We start from the raw sequence: 22,724 nt of genomic DNA, 5'->3' as shown, positions 1-22,724 counted from the left end.
TTCATCCGTCTTCACATTCTGTGTGTGTCTGTGTTTGTCCCCCCCCACCATCGCTTGACAACCGATGCTGGTGTGTTTACGTCCCCGTAACTTAGCGGTTTGGCAAAAAGAGACCGATAGAATAAGTACTAGACTTACAAAAGAATAAGTCCTGGGGTCGATTTTCTTGACTAAAAGTGGTGCTCCAGCATGGCCGCAGTCAAATGACTGACACAAGTAAAAAAAGTATATATATATATTTATTTATTTATGTATATACATATATATATATATATATATATATATACATATATATATATATATATATATATATATATTTATGTATATATATATAATATATATAAATATAAATATATGTATATATTTTTATAAATATAAATATATATATATTTATATATATTTATATTTATATTTATGTTTATAAAAAATATATATATACATGTGCTTGTGTGTGTGTGTGTGTGTGTGTGTGTGTATGTGTGTGTTTGCGTGTGTGGTGTGTGTGTGTGTGTGTGGTGGAGCATAGAAGTGACCCGGAATTTCAGAGACTTCCCATGAATGCCATCTCACCAACTGTCGGGAGTGCCAGCATGGGGTTGGAGATAAAAATCTTCTGCACTCAGAGAACACACATACGCACACGAGTATCCTTGTACTTACCCCAAAAATATATTCGACCCCTTCCCCCTTCCCGCCCTGCTCCGACCCCCCCCCCAAGAACCCATCGCTTTATCTCATTCGTCATCACATTTCGTCTATTTACTTCTTTCCAGCTGCTTGTTTCTTTGAATAAAACATCATTGTTAGAAACCAGTACACACACACACGCACGCACACACACACACACACACACACACACACACACATGCACGCACACATACATACATGCATACATGCATGCACATGCGTACATACATACACCCACAAACATACACAAACACATACATGCACACAAATGTGTACATACACACAAACACGTGCATATACACACATGCACACACGTATACTTTTTTTCTCTAGGCACAAGGCCTGAAATTTTTGGAGAGGGGGCAGGTCGATTAGATCGACCCCTGTACACAACTGGTATTTAATTTATCGACCTCGAAAAGATGAAAGGCAAAGTCAACTTCGGCGGAATTTGAACTCCTCCAAAAGATATAGAGTCAAAATTAAAAGACGAGTACTATTTATTATTATTATTATTCTCAATTTATCTATTTATTATTATTATTATTATTATTATTATCATTATTATTATTTATTATTATTATTGTCTTTGCACAGCTTCTAACACTGGAGATATACTACGGTGTCAGCTGTTCACTACCAGTGAACTAAGGTAACACCTCTTATTTTTCGAGCACCTTCCGGAGAATTCGAGCAGTTCCAAGCAGTGCTGTTTTCTGCAAGTGCTCCACCCTTATTGCAGTCCCTATTTGTTTCATGTACTTCTCGAGATTTTTTACTCACTGTTCCCAGGGCTCCGACAATTATTGGTACCACTACCACCTTTTTTTATCGACCACAACTGCTTTACCTCCCAAGCTAACCTGTCATACCTATCGACTTTTCTTTCTTCCTTATCGCATACATTGTTATCAGCTGGGCATGCTATATCTATTATTATTATTATTATTATTATTATTATTATTATTTTGTTTGACTTTTGCTTTACATTTGTACAAGTTGGCTCCAAGTCTCACCCAGAGACCTCAAGAGACAACAAGTTAGAAGTTCATGTAGGTGTTATGCCTAGGGTACCATATATTTGGATTTGTACATAGTGTTGTTCTAGAGAATGTTTAAGAAACCTTAAGAAAATTATGTGTTTGTTTTAAAATTTGAGATCACATAGACAGTATTTTACGTAGGATATGGGCAGTTCCCATGAGCACTATCTTTTGAACTTCAGCCATTTTGGGGTTTCCTGGTATCTGAGCTAGGTAGTAATCAGCCCATTTCGCTGTCATTCCCAGGGCACCTATGACAATAGGTATTATTTTAGTCTTCAGGTTCCACATTTTGCTAATTTCTATTTCAAGATCTTTATATTTGCTCAGTTTTTGGTAGGTCTTGGCAGATACGTTTATATCGATTGAGACAGTCATATCAATGAGGAGACATGATTTTTGTCTGAAGTCTTTCAATATGATGCCTGGCCTATTTGCATCTATATTTCTGTCAGTTTGAATGGTGAAGTTCCAGAGGAGTGCGATGTGATCATTTTCAAGTACTGGGGGTGGTTTGTGTTCCCACCAGTTTTTATCATGGGGCAAGTCCAGGTTTTTGCATATTACCCAGTGAATATATTGTGCAGCTCTATCATGCCTGTTATTATTATTATTATTATTATTATTATTATTATTATTTATTCATTTATTTTATCATTATTATTATGTATTTATTTTATTTCAGAATTCTCTACGTTTGTGAGTTGGACATATGAAACCAGAACCGAATCCATTCCATTGTCTTCAACCTTCAACAATTTTCTCTGAACACCATGCTGCATTGATGTCGTTGCCTGTTTATATTTCGTAAACCTCTCCCACCAGTTCACACAGCATCCACACGTCTAAATATCTCGATCTACCATCTGGTTTCAGAAAACTTCTCGCCTGGAAATTCACCGTTCATTAATCAGCCATGAACCTGGACAACATGACAATTTATCCACCGAACAGTGATATTAATATGAGACACGTCCTCGTAGAAGTCGTCTTACCGTCCGCCTGCATCTGTGGAATCGTCGGCATTATAACCACGTTGATAATATTAAGCCATAAACACATGGCCACCTCCACCAATACATATTTGACTGGATTGGCAGCAGCAGATTTGATGTTTTTGATTATTGTTTCATTGCGTTTGTGGGGTGTGATGGTTTCTCATAGCGACTTAAACACCTGGGAGATATTCACTGCTTATTCGGAGATTTTCTTGCGAATGTTCAACCTGGTTTCAGTCTGGATGACCGTCATGCTTGCGGTCGAACGCTTTATTGCCATTTGCATTCCTTATAAAGCAATGGACATGTGTACGATCTACAGATCACGGTGTATTGTGGTTTTTATCTACATAGCCGCTTTCGTTTGCCAATCACCGCATTTTGCCAAATACAAGATTGTGACTTCGCACAACGAGTTTAACGAGACTGAATACACGCTGCACCAAACGCTGCTCTCTGGAGAGATTCTGTTCACCATTATCTACGGATGGGTTTTGGAAGGTCTGAGCGGCGTCATTGTACCATTCGTGTTAATCCTGGTCTTGAACAGTCGTCTCATATACGAAATACACAAATCAACACAATATCTTAAGAGACAGATTGGAGCCAACACACGAACCAGCTTCGATATCAGTTCAGAACAAATGAAAATCACAACGATGTTGATTGCCATGTGTGTCGTGTTTCTCATCTGCCAGGCGCCGTATGTCCTGTACAACTATCTCATTAGCATACAGGCCGGGAGTCTCAGGAGCAGGAACCATTTATTGATTATGGCAATCTCAATCCTGTTAGCGGCCCTGAAATCATCCATAAACTTTGTGCTGTACTGTTGGTTCAGTGAAAGATTTTGGACCACTTTTAAAACGATAATGTGCTTCAGGTGTGCAAGGTTACAAAAGCTGACAAGAAACCAAACAAATGGTGTTCCAAAGATCACACCCCCTAGAAATAATTCCGTCTCCAATTCTAAAGAAACTACAATTTAATTCTACACGATTCCCATCTTCCAATCTCTACACTTACCAGTCTGTCTCTGTTTCATATACATACATACATACATATCTATATACACGCATATACATACAAGCATACATACATACCCCCACACATATCTACATTCATACACATACATACATACATATAGGTGCAGGAATGGCTATGTGGTAAGTAGCTTGCTTACCAACCACATGGTTCTGGGTTCAGCCCCACTGCGTGGCACCTTGGGCAAGTGTCTTCTACTATAGCCTTGAGCCGACCAAAGCCTTGTGAGTGGATTTGGTAGATGGAAACTGAAATAAGCCCATATATATATATATATATATATATATATATATATATATATATATATGTATGTGTATGTTTGTGTGTCTGTGTTTGTCCCCCCCAACATCGCTTGACAACCAATGCTGGTGTGTTTACGTCCCCGTAACTTAGTGGTTCGGTAAGAGAGGCCGATACAATAAGTACTAGACTTGTAAAGAATAAGTCCTGGGGTCGATTTGCTCAACTAAAAGGCGGTGCTCCAGAATAGCCACAGTCAAATGATTGAAACAAGTAAAAGAATAAAAGAATACATATATATTTACACACAAACACGCAGATACATACATACATATATATATATATATATATATATATATATATATATATATATATATATGTATATATATAATAATATTAGGGACAAAATCCAAAATTACAGGTAAAAACTCAATTAAAATCAATTTATAAAAAATTAAAATTAAATTGAGCTTTATAGATAAAATATATATAAAATATATAGTTTTAGGGAAAATAACCAAGTTTCAAGAACTCATCGATGAAAATCCACTATCACATATAGAAAAATTAATAATTAAAACCACAATAAATGAGTATAATATAAAACAAAGTAAATATCATAAGATAAAGATAATAATATTATCTTTATCTTATATTTACTTTGTTTTATATTATACTCATTTATTGTGCTTTTAATTATGAATTTTTCTATATGTGATAGTGGATTTTCATCGATGAGTTCTTGAAACTTGGTTATTTTCCCTAAAACTATATATATATATATATATATATATATATATATATATATATGCACATATACATAAAGGGGAAACCAAGGGGGAACATACATACATTCATGCACAGACACATACATACGGCTGTATGTGCATACACAAAATTATATACAAAGCCATATGTACACACATATACATTCATATATATATATATATATATATATATATATATATATGTGTCATTGTATTCATTTGACTGTATTTATCTATTTATTTTTCTTATTTATGTTATGTCGAGAAGCTACACAAGGACATAAGGGGCCTCGTACCACTTATATCGTAGTCTTCTCCCCCGCACCCTTTAATTATTTACTTATTTTCTTTTTCCTTTTTAGTCACATATCCATTGAAATGGTTTTAACTTTTGCCCTTTTGACCAATTGTAGAGATCGCTGGACTTAGACCTTGTCCCATTGCGAACAACATGTGGTGTTCTCTGTAATATTTCTGTAAGTAAACTATCACAAGAACGCTACGGTAATGTTTTGGATAAATATCAACTAGAATTATTTACGTTAGCATAGTGTAATGCCCTTTTATAGACGTGTTAGTAATTTTCTTGTATTATTATTATTATTATTTTTTTTTTTTTTCGCTAATTTCTTTTAACAACTTTTAAAACATCTTGGTTCCCCCTTTATAGTGAAATAACCCACAAAAAATTTTCCCCTAGACCATTGCTAGATCACCCTTTTGCCTACGGACTTCGAAGCCCTATGATGGAAGATTGTATATTTTTAATATATTGGGCTTCCGGACTTCTTCTCTAGGCCAGGTATTCTTTCCTGTCCCCTCTTCCTTTTGTTTATTTCGGACGCTGTTCTATTAACTCTGATGAAGCTCCGTGTTCTAGTTTGAATGTCCTATGAAGATGAAGAATATTATTTTCGCAGTTCTTTGTAGGCACTGAATGGTATCGGAAGCGGAAACGGCTGTAAGAATTGTTATGTCAAGTTTTGTATTAAATAATAAGCCTTAGACATGGTCCAATTGATTTGTTTGTTGATTTGAGGTTTTCTCCATTTTCTGATTATTTATACACACACACACACACACACACACACACACACATTAATAAAAATAATATGACAACAAAAGAATGAATGAGACCTCAATATTATGTAAATAGAGGAATTTATCTATAAACATAATAAAGGACAATCAGTTAGTTGTCATAATAATACTCAGAGTTTCAGATGCCGGGGCCAAAAGATATTTTCATCAGTTACTAAGACAAAAATGCTTTGTCTTAGTAACTGATGAGGATGTCTTTTGGCCGCAGCATCTGAAACTCTGATTATTATTATGACAACTAACTGATTGTCCTATATATATATATATATATATATATATAATAAAGTAAAGCTGTGGAGTACCGTACGAGTGGAAATATATATGAAAGAAGGTTTGAAAATGCACTTATTTTTAAAATATTTATTTACTTAACCGGTTTCACTTTTTTAGAAAAAGATTATCAAAAGTCTTTGAGAATAATAAAAAATGTTAAAAAACAGTTTGAGTATTAAAATGCATATATACATTCTTTGATGATAAAATATATTTAAAGTATAAAGCTTTGTATGAACTTTGTAGTGTTACATACTGATTATCACACATTCTCTGATAATAAGATGAAAATGTTTAAAACAGTGTAAGTATGAAAATCCATATATGGAAAAATACATATACATATTCTTTGATAATTGCGAAAAGTTGAGGAGGAACCGGTTAAGTAAATAAATATCTTTAAAATAAGTGCATTTTCAAACCTTCTTTCATATATATATATATATATATATATATATATATATATATAATTTAAAATAGGATAAAATCTTTATAAGAATTTATCAAGTAGTTAGCGTGAAAAACCTCATAAGGGAAACATTTATTAATTATTCCCTATAAATATATTTATTTATATATATATTAAGGGCATTACTATACATAAATGCCACATGCTAGGAGGGACTTTTAAAGTCAAAGCTACCATAAGAGTCCCTCCTAACATGAGACATTTATGTCATACATACACACACAGGAATATATATGTAGACACATTATAGGCATACATACATACAAGCATGCATGCATGCATACATACAAACATACATACATACATACATTGTGAAAATTGACTTGTGACCGAGTAACCAAGTTATGAAACCGGTGACACAACAGAGATCGAGACGGCCAGAAACCAATTCCAGTTTATGTGTTTTGATACAACTTTACCTTCTCCTAGAAGGAAGTTCTAGCAAGAATTGGGAACCCTTCACTCCCAGTGAATATATACATTTATTCATATGCATATGTACATACATACATACATACACACACACACACACACACACACACACACACACACACACACACATATATATATGATGGCCATCCACTCGTAACCGAGGAAGACCATTGCCGACCTTCAGGAACATTGTGCGCTCTAGGACTAATATTTTGCATTTGCGTCTCCGTTGGTGGCTAATGAGCACTGCTCTTGACAAGCATATACGACTGCAAACATTGCAGACCAAGCTTTCCCCATTCACTACACCAGCAGTGCGCTTTCGCGCAGCTCGCTTTCACGCAGCTCGCTTTCGCGCAGCTCGCTTTCGCGCAGCTCGCTTTCACGCAGCTCGCTTTCGCGCAGCTCGCTTTCGCGCAGCTCGCTTAAGTTCTTCATGCTGGATACGTGCTCTCTCAAAAGTGTCGATCCCCTCCTTAACCTGCTTCCTCCATCTGTGACGATGACAGGCATTGTTCTCCCAGTCAGTGTCCTGCATATCACAGGCCTTTAATGAGGACTTGACGCAGTCCTTAAAAGCACAGCCTTGGTTTCTGCCGGAGTCTCCTTCCATTCACAAGTTCTCCATGGAGCATCTGCTTAGGAATCCTGCTATCCTTCATTCTAATATATATATATATATATATATATATATATATATATATATATATATACATACATACATACATACATGCATGAATACACAGATATACACACACGTGTGTTACTGAGTGAACAATCAAGAATTAGATGTGATCTTTGTATGGTACTTAACATATGTAAATGTGCAGCTTAAGTTTCATTGCTAAGCAACAAATTTGCATATTTGCTGTACCTGATGAAATGGCAGCATAAGAGTTTCTATGTGAAGTGAAAACGATTGCCAAACCACGAAACTTAAGTCAACAGCTTAATGTATTTTAATTACCATATATAAAAAACTTTACACACATACATGCACACACACACATGCACACACTGTGGAAAATTGCTTAAACAGGCACTTTTTTTGTTGTTGTACTTTGATATTGTCAAACCGGCATTTCCTAACAACATTATTATACACGTAAGTATGAAATAAGACTGCTAAAACCACACACACCATATTTACATTATCACAACACATTTGTGACGACAATCGTCCCAGAATACTTTCATGCTGTTTGTCCAGTATATATTTTTTTAAATCAGCTTCATTATTAATATTATCAAACTAAACGACAAAAAAGAGGGAGAAAAACCTTACTGTAATTTATCACAAAAAAGAAAAAAAAAATCAGCCATGCAAACAAGAATGTTATCTTTGCTGATCCTATGAAATATACGGTAAATAAATTGTATGTTATATATATATATATGTTAAACTAGAGACAAAATGGATACACATACAATAGCATGCTCGTTGCATTGCTATTAGGGATAATATTAGAATATACCTATCTCTCTATTTTTCGCTACATGGGTATGCTACATGTCAATTATGGCCCTATCTGTATTGGTGTGAATTCCAAGCCCATCTGCTGTTGATTAATTTGCAATGTACTAAATGAATTAATTAACTGCGCTCATTAACCCTTTGGCTCCTTCAGGTTACTCTGTCAAATGTAATGCTTATTTAAATCACATTGTTTTGAGTTAATCATAAACTGTCTCGTAGCTTTGCAGACTTTGATGATGCGATTGTTTAGTTTTAGAATAATATTCTTTTCTTCTCTAGGCACAAGGCCCGAAAGTTTTGGGGTAGGTGGGGCCAGTTGATTAGATCAACTCCAGTACACAAGTGGTACTTAATTTATCGACCCCGAAAGGCAAAGTCGACCTCGGCGGAATTTGAACTCAGAACGTAAAGACATACGAAATACCGCTAAACATTTCGCCCAGCGTGCTAACGTTTTTTATTTCTTTACTGCCCACAAGGGGCTAAACATAGAGGGGACAAACAAGGACAGACAAACGGATTAAGTCGATTATATCGACCCCAGTGCGTAACTGGTACTTATTTAATCGACCCCGAAAGGATGAAAGGCAAAGTTGACCTCGGCGGAATTTGAACTCAGAACGTAACAGCAGACGAAATACCGCCAAGCATTTCGCCCGACGTGCTAACGTTTCTGCCAGCTCTCCGCCTTTTAGAATAATATTATAGGTTATATGCGAGAGACCAGGTCTGGCAAAGTTCAAACATAAGACAGGGAGAATATTTGTACTCAATAGGCCTTGGTTGAAATTCTAAAGGGGTATATACAACACACACACACACACACACACACACATATACACATATATATACACACACATACACACACACACACACACACATATATATACATATATACATGTGTGCATGTGTATCCATGTGTATGTATGTATAATCCTTTAACATTCATTTAAATTATTCTGTCAAATGTAATGCTTATTAATTGACATTGTTTTGAATTCATCCTGTATTATCTCACAGCTTTGGTATTACAATGATGTTATTGTTTATTTTTAGAATGTCATTGTAGGGTAGGTGTGAGAGGCTGGATCTGGCCAGTTTGAACATAAAACATGTGGATATATTTGGGCTGGGTATGTCTTGTTTAAATGCTAAGGATTTGAACACATTTCATATAAGCAACGACCCAACCCTTCAGCGTTTAGATTACCCTCTTATAAGTAATGCCTTTTCATTCACATTATTTTGAATTAATTATGCATTATTTCATGGCTTCAAGAAGGTAGCGAACTGGCAGAAACGTTAGCACACCGGGCAAAATGCTTGGCGGTATTTCGTCTGCTGTTACGTTCTGAGTTCAAATTCCACCGAGGCCGACTTCGCCTTTCATCCTTTCAGGGTTGATAAATCAAGTACCAGTTGAGTGCTGGGGTCGATGTCATAGACTTGCCCCTTCCCCCCCTAAATTTCAGGCCTTGTGTCTATAGTAGAAAAGATTATTTTGTAGCTTCAAGACCCAAAGCTGTGCGACTGTATATCTTAAAATCGACAGAGTAAGGTAGGTATGAGAGGCCAGATCTGCTCAGTTTGAACATAAAGTAGGCAGAATATTTGGGCTGGATATGGCTGATTGAGATGCTAAAGGGTTAATGAGCTTTCTTCTTAATAAAATAAGCAAGAGGCATGTATAGAAAAAATATATTTTCGAGAGAACTGTTCTGCTTAAAAGTTTATTATTTATTAAACTCAAATAAAAACGACTTCAACAAAATGTTTCGGTTTCTTCAACTCTGTTACACATCACTTCTTTTTTCCTTTTCTGAACAAAATGGCACAAAAAAGGCTTTATTCCTTTTCTGAACAAAATGTCACAAAAAAGGCTTTATTCCCTTTCTGAACAAAATGGCACAAAAAAGGCTTTATTCCCTTTCTGAACAAAATGGCACAAAAAAAGCTTTATTCCCTTTCTGAACAAAATGGCACAAAAAAGGCTAACTGAACTGGCTGAAAGGTTTCGCAAACGTGATCATTGGAACATCTCACTCGTTACTGTTAGCAAGCAAATGAAATGGGGGTTATTAAAGTGACGCTGATAGGAGGTTGGGGTGCAAAGGCCCTGCAAACCTTGTCAGGCACCTCCAACTGACTGTCTGCCAGGTATTTCATCCATTTCCCTAATGTACCGATGTAACGTTGATCATATTTAAGTCACGTTTAGGACTTTCGTCAGCTAAACTGTATAAGTTGTTTACAGTTCCAGGTGGTTGGCTACTTGGACTACAAATATGTGACTTAAGAGAATCAACTCAGAAAAGACAAATGAACAAGGAGCTGGTTACTAGAAAAGGAATTGCAATCAGTGCAGAAAGATATCAGTAGTGACCTCGTTAAGCAGGAATTGGCAGGAGGGGGTTGCTATTATCAACAAAATGTGTTGTATTATGTTAAAGCAAAAAATTTGGGGAAGCATTCATTGACTTTAGCAAAGAGATAACAATAGTAAAAGAGAAACTATTTGGGTGTTTAGAAGGGGCATCGCAGATGATAAGCTAGTCGTGAGAATGCTTTTCAAACTATTGATATGGAACACGAAAGTTGCATAGGCTGTGTGTACTGAAACACAAAAAAGGCACCAAAGTTACCTGTTTCGACCAGGCAATGAGTATGTTTTGGCTCTGGAGCCTTTGCTGTGGACGATGGACGCTGAAGAGCATCTCACTTGAAACGGACTAAAGTCAATGGATCATCATCATCATTTAACGTCCGCTTTCTATGCTAGCATGGGTTGGACGATTTGACTGAGGACTGGTGAAACCAGATGGCTACACCAGGCTCCAATCTGATTTGGCAGAGTTTCTACAGCTGGATGCCCTTGCTAACGCCAACCACTCCGAGAGTGTAGTGGGTGCTTTTACGTGTCACCTGCACGAAGGCCAGTCAGGCAGTACTACTACTACTACTAATAATAATAATAATAATAATAATAATAATGATAATAATAAGGCAAGCTGGCAGAACCCTTAGAATGCTAGACAAGATGTTGAGTAACATTTTGTCTTCATATCGTTTACTGTCCACTTTCCATGCTGGCATGGGTTGGACGATTTGACTGAGGACTGGTGAAACCAGATGGCTACACCAGGCCAGCATCTTGTCTCGCCCCTGTTTATCATTCTTGAAAAATTTTTTTATTATTCCACTGAAAATGTTATTTCATGAAATTTCACTCCCCTCCACCCCCACCCCTCCCAATGCTGGCACAATGACGACGACCCCCCCCCCCTCCCCATTACTTTATCTTTAATATTCTGCATCCTCCACCCCCACCCTCACCCATCTTATTGTTGCCTCATTAACCTATTTTCTGCTGAAGTAGGGCTTGGCACTGGCCAGAGAATAGAAGAGACCATATCCTTTATACACCACACACACACACACACACACACACACACACAACCACACACAGACACATCCATACACACACTTATATAGCTACACATACACACACATAGTCACACATATATATATATATACATTTGTATAACTACACACGCACACATATAACTACATACTCGCATATACATACACATGCACACTCGCACACACATTTACACACTTATATATATAGCTACACACATAAAGACACACGCACTAGCATACACACTTATATAGCTACGCACACACATACGCACTGACAGATATAACTACACACACATATATATACCATATTTGTATAAGGAAACCCCTAATTTTATATATCATCGTTGCCGGTGCCCCTGGGCCGGCTTGCGGGTGACACATGAGGTTTTTCGAGCGAGGTCGTTGCCGGTGCCCCCAGGCTGGCTCGTGTGCGGGCGACACATGGGGTCTTTCGAGCGGGATCGTTGCCAGTGCCCCTGGACTGGCTCTTGTGCGGGTGACACATGAGGCTTTTTCGAGCGGGATCGTTTGCCAGTGCCCCTGGACTGGCTCTTGTGCGGGTGGCACATAAAAGACACCATTTCGAGCGTGGCCGTTTTCGTGCGGGTGACACGTAAAAGCACCCACTACACTCTCTGAGTGGTTGGCGTTAGGAAGGGCATCCAGCTGTAGAAACTCTGCCAAATTAGATTGGAGCCTGGTGTTGCCATCCGGTTTCACCAGTCCTCAGTTAAATCGTCCAACCCATGCTAGCATGGAAGGCGGACGTTAAACGATGATGATGATGATGATGATATGTGTATAAGGAAACCCCTAATTTTAGGGACTTGAAACTTGGAAAAACAGTTTTGTAAGGGATTATATTACTGTCCATGTATGAGAAACTCCCATATTTTTTTAACTTAATTTTTTGACAAAAAAGGGTTCCTTATACATGTTAAAATATGGTAATTATGAGGGTGAGCTGATGACTTCTTTAAGGAACAAGATAAAACCTTCTTCATCAATAGGATCCAAGCACTGCAACACCAATGGATGTGGACCACAAGGTGGGGCCATGTTGAAAAAGAAACCTCATTTTGTCTCATTCCATTAAATATCTTGGTTAGCCGATGAACTTTTCAACCGACCCTCGTATATAGCTATACACGCATACACACCCCAACTCTCACACTTATGTAGCCAAACTTACATAACCACATACAATCAGATTTATACACACATATACTAGCTGGTGTACCTGGTAATTCCCGGGGGTAAAGATGTTCTGTTGAAATGCCTTATTACGCTGATATAAGAATGCAATTTCGTGATAACTGCCACAAAAAGTATATTTTCCGTCTCGAAAAAGTACAAAAAACTGTTAGCTGGAGGAGGGAGAGATTGTTGGAGATTTTCGGAGGTTGGCGAGAGGCAAAGACATTATTCTGCTTAGCAAAAGCATCTGGGAAATGTATAACTGCTGTCATTCACAGAAAAGCCATTGTTTTACTGTGAGAAAAGTGCTGTTGAAGTGTTAAGTGAAATTTGGCAATCGAGGATTGAATCCATGCTATGGCTGCATGAAACCACTACAAATATGTTGTGGAATAAAAAATTTAACTAGTGTCATGGAAAAAGTGTAACTGTAAAAAATGCAGAATTATCGGAGTAGTGGGCATTCAAAAAAAGTATGTATGAATAGAAATGTATAGACACCGAGGCTTTGGAGGTTCGAGAAGTGAAGGTGGATCGAAAAACGTGGAAGGGGTGTAAAAAGTTAATCGAAAGAGAAGGATCCAGTTTGAGGACAACCCCACCGGAAGAGCTGACAAATAGTGTTGTAAAAGGAACAGTAGGAACATAGGCGTAGGAGTGGCTGTGTGGTATGTAGCTTGCTTACCAACCACATGGTCCCGGGATCAGTTCCACTGCGTAGCATCTTGGGCAAATGTCTTCTACTATAGCCTCGGGCCGACCAAAGCCTTGTGAGTGGATTTGGTGGACGGAAACTGAAAGAAGCCCGTCGTATATATATATATATATATATATATATATATATATATATATATATATATATATATATATATATATATATATATATATATATATATGTATATATATATATGTATATATATGTATATGTATATATGTATATATATATATATATATATATATATATATATATATATATATATATATATATATATATATATATATATATATATATATATATATATATATATATATATATATATATATATATATATATATATATATATATATATATATATATATATATATATATATATATATATATAGAGGCGTAGGAGTGGCTGTGTGGTAAGTAGCTTGCTCACCAACCACATGGTCCCGGGTTCAGTCCCACTGCGTGGCACCTTGGGCAAGTGTCTTCTACTATAGCCTCGGGCCGACCAAAGCCTTGTGAGTGGATTTGGTAGACGGAAACTGAAAGAAGCCCGTCGTATATATGTATGTATGTATATATATATATGTATGTGTGTTTGTGTGTCTGTGTTTGTCCCCCCCCCAACATCGCTTGACAACCGATGCTGGTGTGTTTACGTCCCTGTAACTTAGCGGTTCGGCAAAAAGAGACCGATAGAATAAGTACTAGGCTTACAAAGAATAAGTCCTGGGGTCGATTTGCTCGACTAAAGGCAGTGCTCCAGCATGGCCACAGTCAAATGACTGAAACAAGTAAAAGAGTAGTGTATAGAACGTTGTCGGTATCATACAAAAGGATAGAAATCGCTGCCATTGAAGCAATAGAAGAATTTTAGAAGAGATTGAAAATTCTACAACTTTTTACACGAGAGGTAGAAAGTATGGCACAGTGGAGGTGAGGTTCGCGAATGAAGAAGACGCGATGAATCACTCCACTGTGGCCATAAGGACACAAGAGTGGGTGCTTCTTATTCCTTTACTACCCACAAGGGGCTACACACAGAGGGGACAAACAAGGACAGAGTAACGGATTAAGACGATTATATCGACCCCAGTGCGTAACTGGTACTTATTCAATCGACCCCCGAAAGGATGAAAGGCAAAGTCGACCTCGGCGGAATTTGAACTCAGAACGTAGCGGCAGACGAAATACCACTGAGCATTTCGCCCGGCGTGCTAACGTTTCTGCCAGCTCGCCGCTCAGAGTGGGTGCTTCTGCCAACTTACTTGCCAAACGCATGGCCAGGGTAAGGATAGGAAGAATATCCCCAGAAATTAAAGAGACATGGCTGATAGCAGCAGCAATGCATAATATGGAAGAAGAAGCGAAGATCTTCTTCTTCTTGGCACTCCGTCGGTAACGACGACGAGGGTTCCAGTTGATCCGATCAACAGAACAGCCTGCTCGTGAAATTAACGTGCATGTGGCTGAGCACTCCACAGACATGTGTACCCTTAACATAGTTCTCGGGGAGATTCAGCGTGACACAGAGTGTGACAAGGATGACCCTTTGAAATACAGGTACAACAGAAACAGGAAGTAAGAGTGAGAGAAAGTTGTGGGGGAAGAGTACAGCAGGGTTCACCACCATCCCCTGCCGGAGCCTCGTGGAGCTTTAGGTGTTATCGTTCATTAAACACTCACAACGCCCCGGTCTGGGAATGGAAACTGCGATCCTACAACCGCGAGTCCGCTGCCCTAACCACTGGGCCATTGCGCATCCACAGAAGCGAAGATACTAAAGGTTACAAGAACCAATAAGTTAAACTGATGGAGTTATGGCCTTGAAATGGCCATACAAGTGAGTCTGAGGGACTTACATGAAATTGCAGAGGAGATAATATTGCCAGATGACGTTAGTCTGAGAGTGGTGTTGGAGAGTAGACCTCCAGCATGTTACCAATGTGGGGGAGAAGGGACACATGAAGGCAAGGTGCCCCCAGAGGGAAAATAAAGAGGAGGAGCAGCAGAAACAGCAGACTGTCGAACAAGAACAACGTGCCAAAGTGGCGGTACGAGAGGGTGAGGAAGCAGACGAAGCTTTTACTGTAGTAAACAGAAGAAAGAGGAGGGAACGCGGGAGCTCTCCGCCGGAGAGTCAGAAAAGGAAAAAGAAGGTAGAGACGGACACGAAAGAGTTCCGGTGGCATGTTAGTGCACCAGCTTCACCAACAAAAGATAGAGAAGTGGAGGAAATATGCAGTATAACATCATCAGCAACAAAAGCGGAGGTGGATACTGGCATTAGAGATTTTTTCCAGCGAGGATGTGCAAGAGATACAGACCTTAGAGATGTTTCCCAGAGAGAATGCGAAAAAGAAACATCTTCAGAAGAACAAACTTTCCGGGACAATACAGGAGCGTCACAAGAACGAACAAGTGAGAAACATAGGAGGCTTAGGTGGCGTATGGTAACGTACGTCAAGGGTACGGCTGCCGAAAGAAGAATAGCGAAATATAAAACAATTATAAGGGTGAAGATGCCATCGGAGAGATACACTGAAAGCGTTAAAGGAGTTTGAATGAACAAGGAGAGATATGACAAGGTGAGGGATCTGTTTGGAAACGAAATCGGTCCACTGGGTGCAGAAGTAGAATTTGATGAAACAGCCACCAGTGGTGGAATACAAAGAATCAGAACCTTTAATGACTTTAAAAAAAACGTAAGTAAATGTTAAAATAATCGGATATATATATATATATATGATGCTAATAGGAAGAAGTGAAAAAAGAAAACGATTAAAAACTGTATGTAAATACATGTAAAACCATTTAAAATGATTCTCCTTTAGAGGGGGGACTCAATGCAGCCAATTCGTTATCATTGATTTTATATATTTCATGTAATCCGTTTTGTATTTGTGGCTTTGTCTGTCCTTGTATTGTCCCCTCTGAGCTAGAGCCTAAGTGCTTATTTATAAAGAATTATATATATATATATATATATATATATATATATATATATATATATATATATATATATATATATATATATATATATATATATACACTTGTATTTATAGATCTCTACCAAAACTTTGGTAAAAATATTGTACCTGTTATCAACGTAGCAAAATTCTCACGTGAAAGGTTGTTTATCATATAATTCTGTGTGCATATCAATTTAAATAAGAGCTATAACGCGATCCATTGTAAAAACTTATATATATATATATATATATATATATATATATATATATATATATATATATATATATATATATGTATATATGGCTCTTGTGCGGGTGAGATAAAATACACCAGTTTGAGCGTGGCCGTTGCCAGTACCGCCTCACTGGCCTTCGTAGGATTTTCTAGTGAGATCGTTGCCAGTGCCTCTGGATTGGCTCTTGTGCGGGTGGCACATAAAATACACCAGTTTGAGCGTGGCCGTTGCCAGTACCGCCTCACTGGCCTTCGTAGGATTTTCTGGTGAGATCGTTGCCAGTGCCACTGGACTGGCTCTTGTGCGGGTGGCACATGGAGTGCACCATTTTGAGCGTGGCCGTTGCCGGTGCCGCCTGGCTGGCCTTCGTGGGATTTTCGAGCGAGATCGTTGCCAGTGCCCCTGGACTGGCTCTTGTGCGGGTGGCACATGGAATGCACCATTTTGAGCATGGCCTTTGCCAGTACCGCCTGACTGGCCTTCGTAGGATTTTCGAGCGAGATCGTTGCCAGTGCCCCTGGATTGGCTCTTGTGAGGGTGGCACATAAAATACACCAGTTTGAGCGTGGCCTTTGCCAGTACCGCCTGACTGGCCTTCGTAGGATTTTCGAGCGAGATCGTTGCCAGTGCCCGTGGACTGGCTCTTGTGCGGGTGGCACATAAAATGCACCATTTTGAGCGTGGCCGTTGCCAGTACCGCCTGACTGGCCTTCGTGCGGGTGACACGTAAAAGCACCCACTACACTCTCTGAGTGGTTGGCGTTAGGTAGGGCATCCAGCTGTAGAAACTCTGCCAAATCAGATTGGAGCCTGGTTTTGCCATCCGGTTTCACCAGTCCTCAGTCAAAAATTGTACTCAACAGAAGAATTCTGAATGTCTTGGGTTTAATTGTGAACATCAGACATAAATAATCGAAAACTTCCTCCCTTCAGATATTTCTCCAGTCCGGATAAGCAGTAGATAAAAAGAAAGAAAACGAAAGGAAGCCTCAATTGAGTGTTTATTCACGAAGGGGACCTTAACACCTTTATGAGGTCAATAAAAAGTTTTGATTACGACAATTGAAAAACAGATAGAAACACATCATGTGCATGAAAAAAAAAAAAAAAAACACTGGAGACAAGATTAGATTTCGTATTTAAGCGGAACATGAATGGAACGGCTCATACACCTGCATTTGATGGTGAATGTGCAAGAAAATGGAAGGCTCTCTTTTTCGATTGCATTCTTTTCTCCCAGAATAGCATTCAAGTCAGGCTAGAGTTACCTTTCTTTGCTAATAAGTAGTAAGAGTTACGTCCCTTTGATTAAACTGATAAAGTGCAGGAGTTGCTTCCCTTTTATCAACGGGACCTGATACTACGATTTTTTTCCCTTCAAAATTTGTGAGGACAAATGGAATTGAGAATGAATTCCGAGAGATATCAGAAGTGCCTAGTCGTCCATGAAAATTGATATGTAACAGTTGTTCCTTTCCATGAAATAAGCACATCTTCCCTATTGTGTAACGAGAAATGTCAGAAACCCAAAGGTGACTGTTAATATCATAAGAATTATTGGAACGTTGCTTCTTTTGGTTACGTTTCTCTTATTAGCAGCAGTGGTTAAGGCAATAGGAAGAGGTTCTTGTCTTCGTGACGGGCACAAAGCTAGACAGGAAGAACAAGAGAAAGTAAGAAACAGATACAAAGTATAACACGGCGAATGACGTGCAGCAAATATCATAAGACGGACGGACAAGGTAAGCCTCCATTGATATAATCATGTGTACTGCGGAGGGAACGAGAATGAGAGAGAGAGAGAGAGAGAGAGAGAGAGAGAGAGAGAGAGAGAATTACATCTGAAACTGAAATAAAAGTGAGGGAAATCGAAAGGGTGCTTTTGCCAGGAGAATACTTCTCGTAAGCCGGTGGATACCATCGAACACCGAAGAAGAAATTGCTTGACACGTCGCTATTCTTTTCCCTCGTACTGCTCCTGACGAATAGGTGGAGGCGCAGTGGCCCAGTGGTTAGGGCAGCGGACTCGCGGTCATAGGATCGCGGTTTCGATTCGCAGACCGGGCGTTGTGAGTGTTTATTGAGCAAAAACACCTAAAAAGCTCCACGAGGCTCCGGTAGTGGATGGTGGCGAACCCCTGCTGTACTCTTCCACCACAACTTTCTCTCGCTCTTTCTTCCTGGTTCTGTTGTGCTTGTAATTCAAAGGGTCAGCCTTGTCACACACTGTGTCACATGCTGTGTCACACGCTGAATATCCCCGAGAACTACGTTAAGGGTACACGTGTCTGTGGAGTGCTCAGCCACTCGCACGTTAATTTCACGAGCAGGCTGTTCCGTTGATCGGATCAGCTGGAACCCTCGACGTCGGAAGCGACGGAGTGCCAACAACAACTGACGAATTATATTTTAACGAATAGATACGTTAGGAGCTTAAAAAACGATGGAGTAAATACCAAGACGTACATAAAATGAATATATAAAAATATAGTTTTCTCTCCTGTTTATCCTAACAGACACTTGAATGAGTTGGGACGTTTGTGAACGTACTCTGACGTCACTGGACGAGCAGGGCCGAGCTGTGACGCCATCGCACGATATTGAACGTTCATTGACAAACTCGGACAAGCCAGAAGGAAATTTAGAGATGATCAGTAGAGACAGGGTAAACTGGACGAGTCTAAGTGACATTGCATAAAGTTTGGACAAGTCAGGGAGATACTAGACGAGCCTGGGCCAGGCTGGACAACTCCGAACGAGCATATAGTAATCTGTACACGGGAGTGGGCGAGCAAGGACGAGTCTAATCGAAACTTGACCGGCCCTGATGAACCCCAACGAGGCTGGATGATTATTGATGAGACCTAACGAAGCTGGACAAATATGAACCAATGTCGATGTACCTGGGTGAAGCTGACCGAGCGTACACGATCCTGGAGTTACGTGGATGAGCCTATACGAACATAAACGAGTCTGGCCGACATTGGATGTCTCTGCGTGTACCTGAGAAACCTTATACGAAGCTGAGCATTTCTGAACGAACCTGAACGAGACACGACGAGATTTTACGAAAATTGAATAGGAAGTACGTACCTGAGCTTGCTTGGATAAACCTATGGAAACATGGAAGAACCTCAACAAACATTGACGAGCCTATAGGAATCTTGGTGGTCAGGGATTATGCTGCATGAGACTTACTGAGGCATACCGAGTCTATACGAAACTGGACAAATGTTGAGTAAGATACGGCCTAGTCGAGTGTTATAAACAATCAGGTGGTACAGGTAGATGTCATACTCCTACGACCGGTGTAGAAACTGAAAGAATCCCGTTGTATATATGTATGTGTTTGGGTGTGTGTGTGTGTATGTGTCTGTGTTTGTCCCCCCCCCCCCCAACATCGCTTGACAACCGATGCTGGTGTGTTTACATCCCCGTAAGTTAGCGGTTCGGCAAAAAGACACCGATAGAATAAGTACTAGGCTTACTAGGATTAAGTCCTGGGGTCGATTAGCTCAACTAAAAGGCGGTGCTCCAGCATGGCCACAGTCAAATGACTGAAACAAGTAGTTGGCATTAGGATGGGCATCCAGCTGTAGAAACTCTGCCAAATCAGATTGGAGCCTGGTGTAGCCTTCGGGTTCCACCAGTCCTCAGTCAAATCGTCCAACCCAAGCTAGCATGGAAAGCGGACGTTAAATGATGATGATGATGATGATGATATATATACACGATGGGTTTCATTCAGTTTCTGTCTACCAAATCCACTTACAAGGCTTTAGTCGGCCTGAAGCTTTAGTAGAAGACACTTGCCCAAGGTACCATGCAGTGGGACTGAACCCGGAACCATGTAGTTGGGAAGTCAATAATCCAGACACATTTGTTACTCTCTCTGGGTTTTTTTTTTCCCTCTCTTCATCTGTTTTCTCACCTACTCAAGAAATAAGTACTTAGGGCAATTCATTCAACTAAATTTCTTGAAGGCAGTGCTCTAGCATGGCCAAAGACTGAAACAAGTAAGAGATAAACGATATGAAAATTGTATTCATTGATATAAAATATATAACATAATTCAAACATGTTTGATATATAATAAATATTCTTCAAAATTTATTGGGAAAACAGACCGAAAAAATACATGATTTATTACATATAAATACATATATCAATAAACTCTATTATACAACACAATACTACAATATTATGTAATAGTATGCAGTAGACCATAACTTTGCTGTCCGTAAAGAAGACAGGTGTTGGCATGTTTGATTTTATAAATTGTTGTAAAATATAGACAAATGCTGGTCATTTAACCCATAAACTGCGATAGGCCACCTCAGTGGCCACCACGACTGTGCAACAGGCCACGTGCGTGGCCACGGAAGTAGGGCATAATCTGACCTAATTTTGATGATGTATAATGTATGCACACGATACCGTTTCACCCCAGAAACAGTGTAGCCAATCACAGAAGTTGTTAAGAAACACTGAGTATTTTTTTCGAGTGATAGACCGATGTTGACCTTTACCCAAAATAGGCTCAGCAGTTCGTGTTACATACAGCAAAATCCCAGCAGTTTATGGGTTAAAATACACATACACACTTATTTCTGAGACTTTGAAGAAATGCACATGGTGTACATCAATAATATATTGTAATATTATGAATTAATTTATATTCATGAAATGTATATTCTTATATATATACGTGTAAAGTCTGTCATACCGGCCATGACGAAGGGAAATAGCCCTGAAACTCGAGTTGCCTTTATATATTTATATTTATATATTTGATCCTTTATATTGAACACTCAATATTTCATCTACATTCAATACTTTCTTTCATGGTGCCATCCATTTTTATTTTATTTTATTTTATACTATATATTGTATATTATATTATATATTGTATATTCCATATTCTTTACCCCACATTGGTCCTGCAGGAATATAAATAAAACATAAAAAACAGACAGTGTTGGAACTCTTTTAAACAAAATAATATATTCCTCTATACACAATCATACAAAAAAACCACCTTTTTTGTATTTATTTTTACTTGCATATATATATATATATATACATATAAGCACAAAATATAAAGGGTCCTTGAAATATATATATAGCTGGGTGGGGAAAAATTTGGTAATGAGGGTACAATGAGTAAGTTCTGATTTCTCATTATTTTTTTTCCCTGCTTGTTTGAAATCATTACATTGCAAGTATTGCATCACCATTTTGTACCGTTCCATCATCTCAAAGAGTAAAAAACTCGTCAGTGTAGTTGAGAGAGTCTGAAACATATTCAGGTGACAGATACATTAATTATTTTTTTTTGTCTTCAAATTTCACCTGATAGTAATTGAGGGAAGTTGCTAATAAAATATCTGGATAATTTTTTATGTTTAACAATCAATATTCTTTGCTCTGTTCGATTCCAAGTCAATATTTACCCCATACTAATGTCTAATATGATCATTGATTGTCAAGTGATGGTAGGGGAGACAAACAGACACACAATCACACACACACACACACACACACACACACACATATATATATATATATATATATATATATATACATATAAGACAGGCTTCTTTCAGTTTCTGTCTACCAAATCTACTCACAAGGCTTTGGTCAGCCTGAGGCTATAGTA

At 38.5% G+C, this 22,724-nt stretch overlaps 1 protein-coding gene across 1 annotated transcript in view; it reads left to right on the top strand.

Annotated features, from left to right (window-relative positions):
- The window catches only part of LOC106881783 (sex peptide receptor-related protein 2), a 34,180-nt gene extending 30,313 nt beyond the window's left edge, over window positions 1-3,867 (top strand). Inside the window, exon 2 of the mRNA XM_089345987.1 lies at window positions 2,416-3,867. Coding sequence (XP_089202113.1) covers window positions 2,647-3,717 — 1,071 coding nt within the window. The 5' untranslated portion in view covers window positions 2,416-2,646 and the 3' untranslated portion in view covers window positions 3,718-3,867. The remainder of the gene's footprint in view (window positions 1-2,415) is intronic.
- The last annotated feature ends 18,857 nt before the right edge of the window (window positions 3,868-22,724 follow it).

Source organism: Octopus bimaculoides, chromosome 30, assembly GCF_046866305.1.
Source record: "Octopus bimaculoides isolate indiv1 chromosome 30, ASM4686630v1, whole genome shotgun sequence".
In the NCBI taxonomy this organism is placed as follows: domain Eukaryota; kingdom Metazoa; phylum Mollusca; class Cephalopoda; order Octopoda; family Octopodidae; genus Octopus; species Octopus bimaculoides.
Note: the sequence above shows the minus strand (reverse complement) of the source record. Positions and strands in the feature narration are given on the sequence as shown.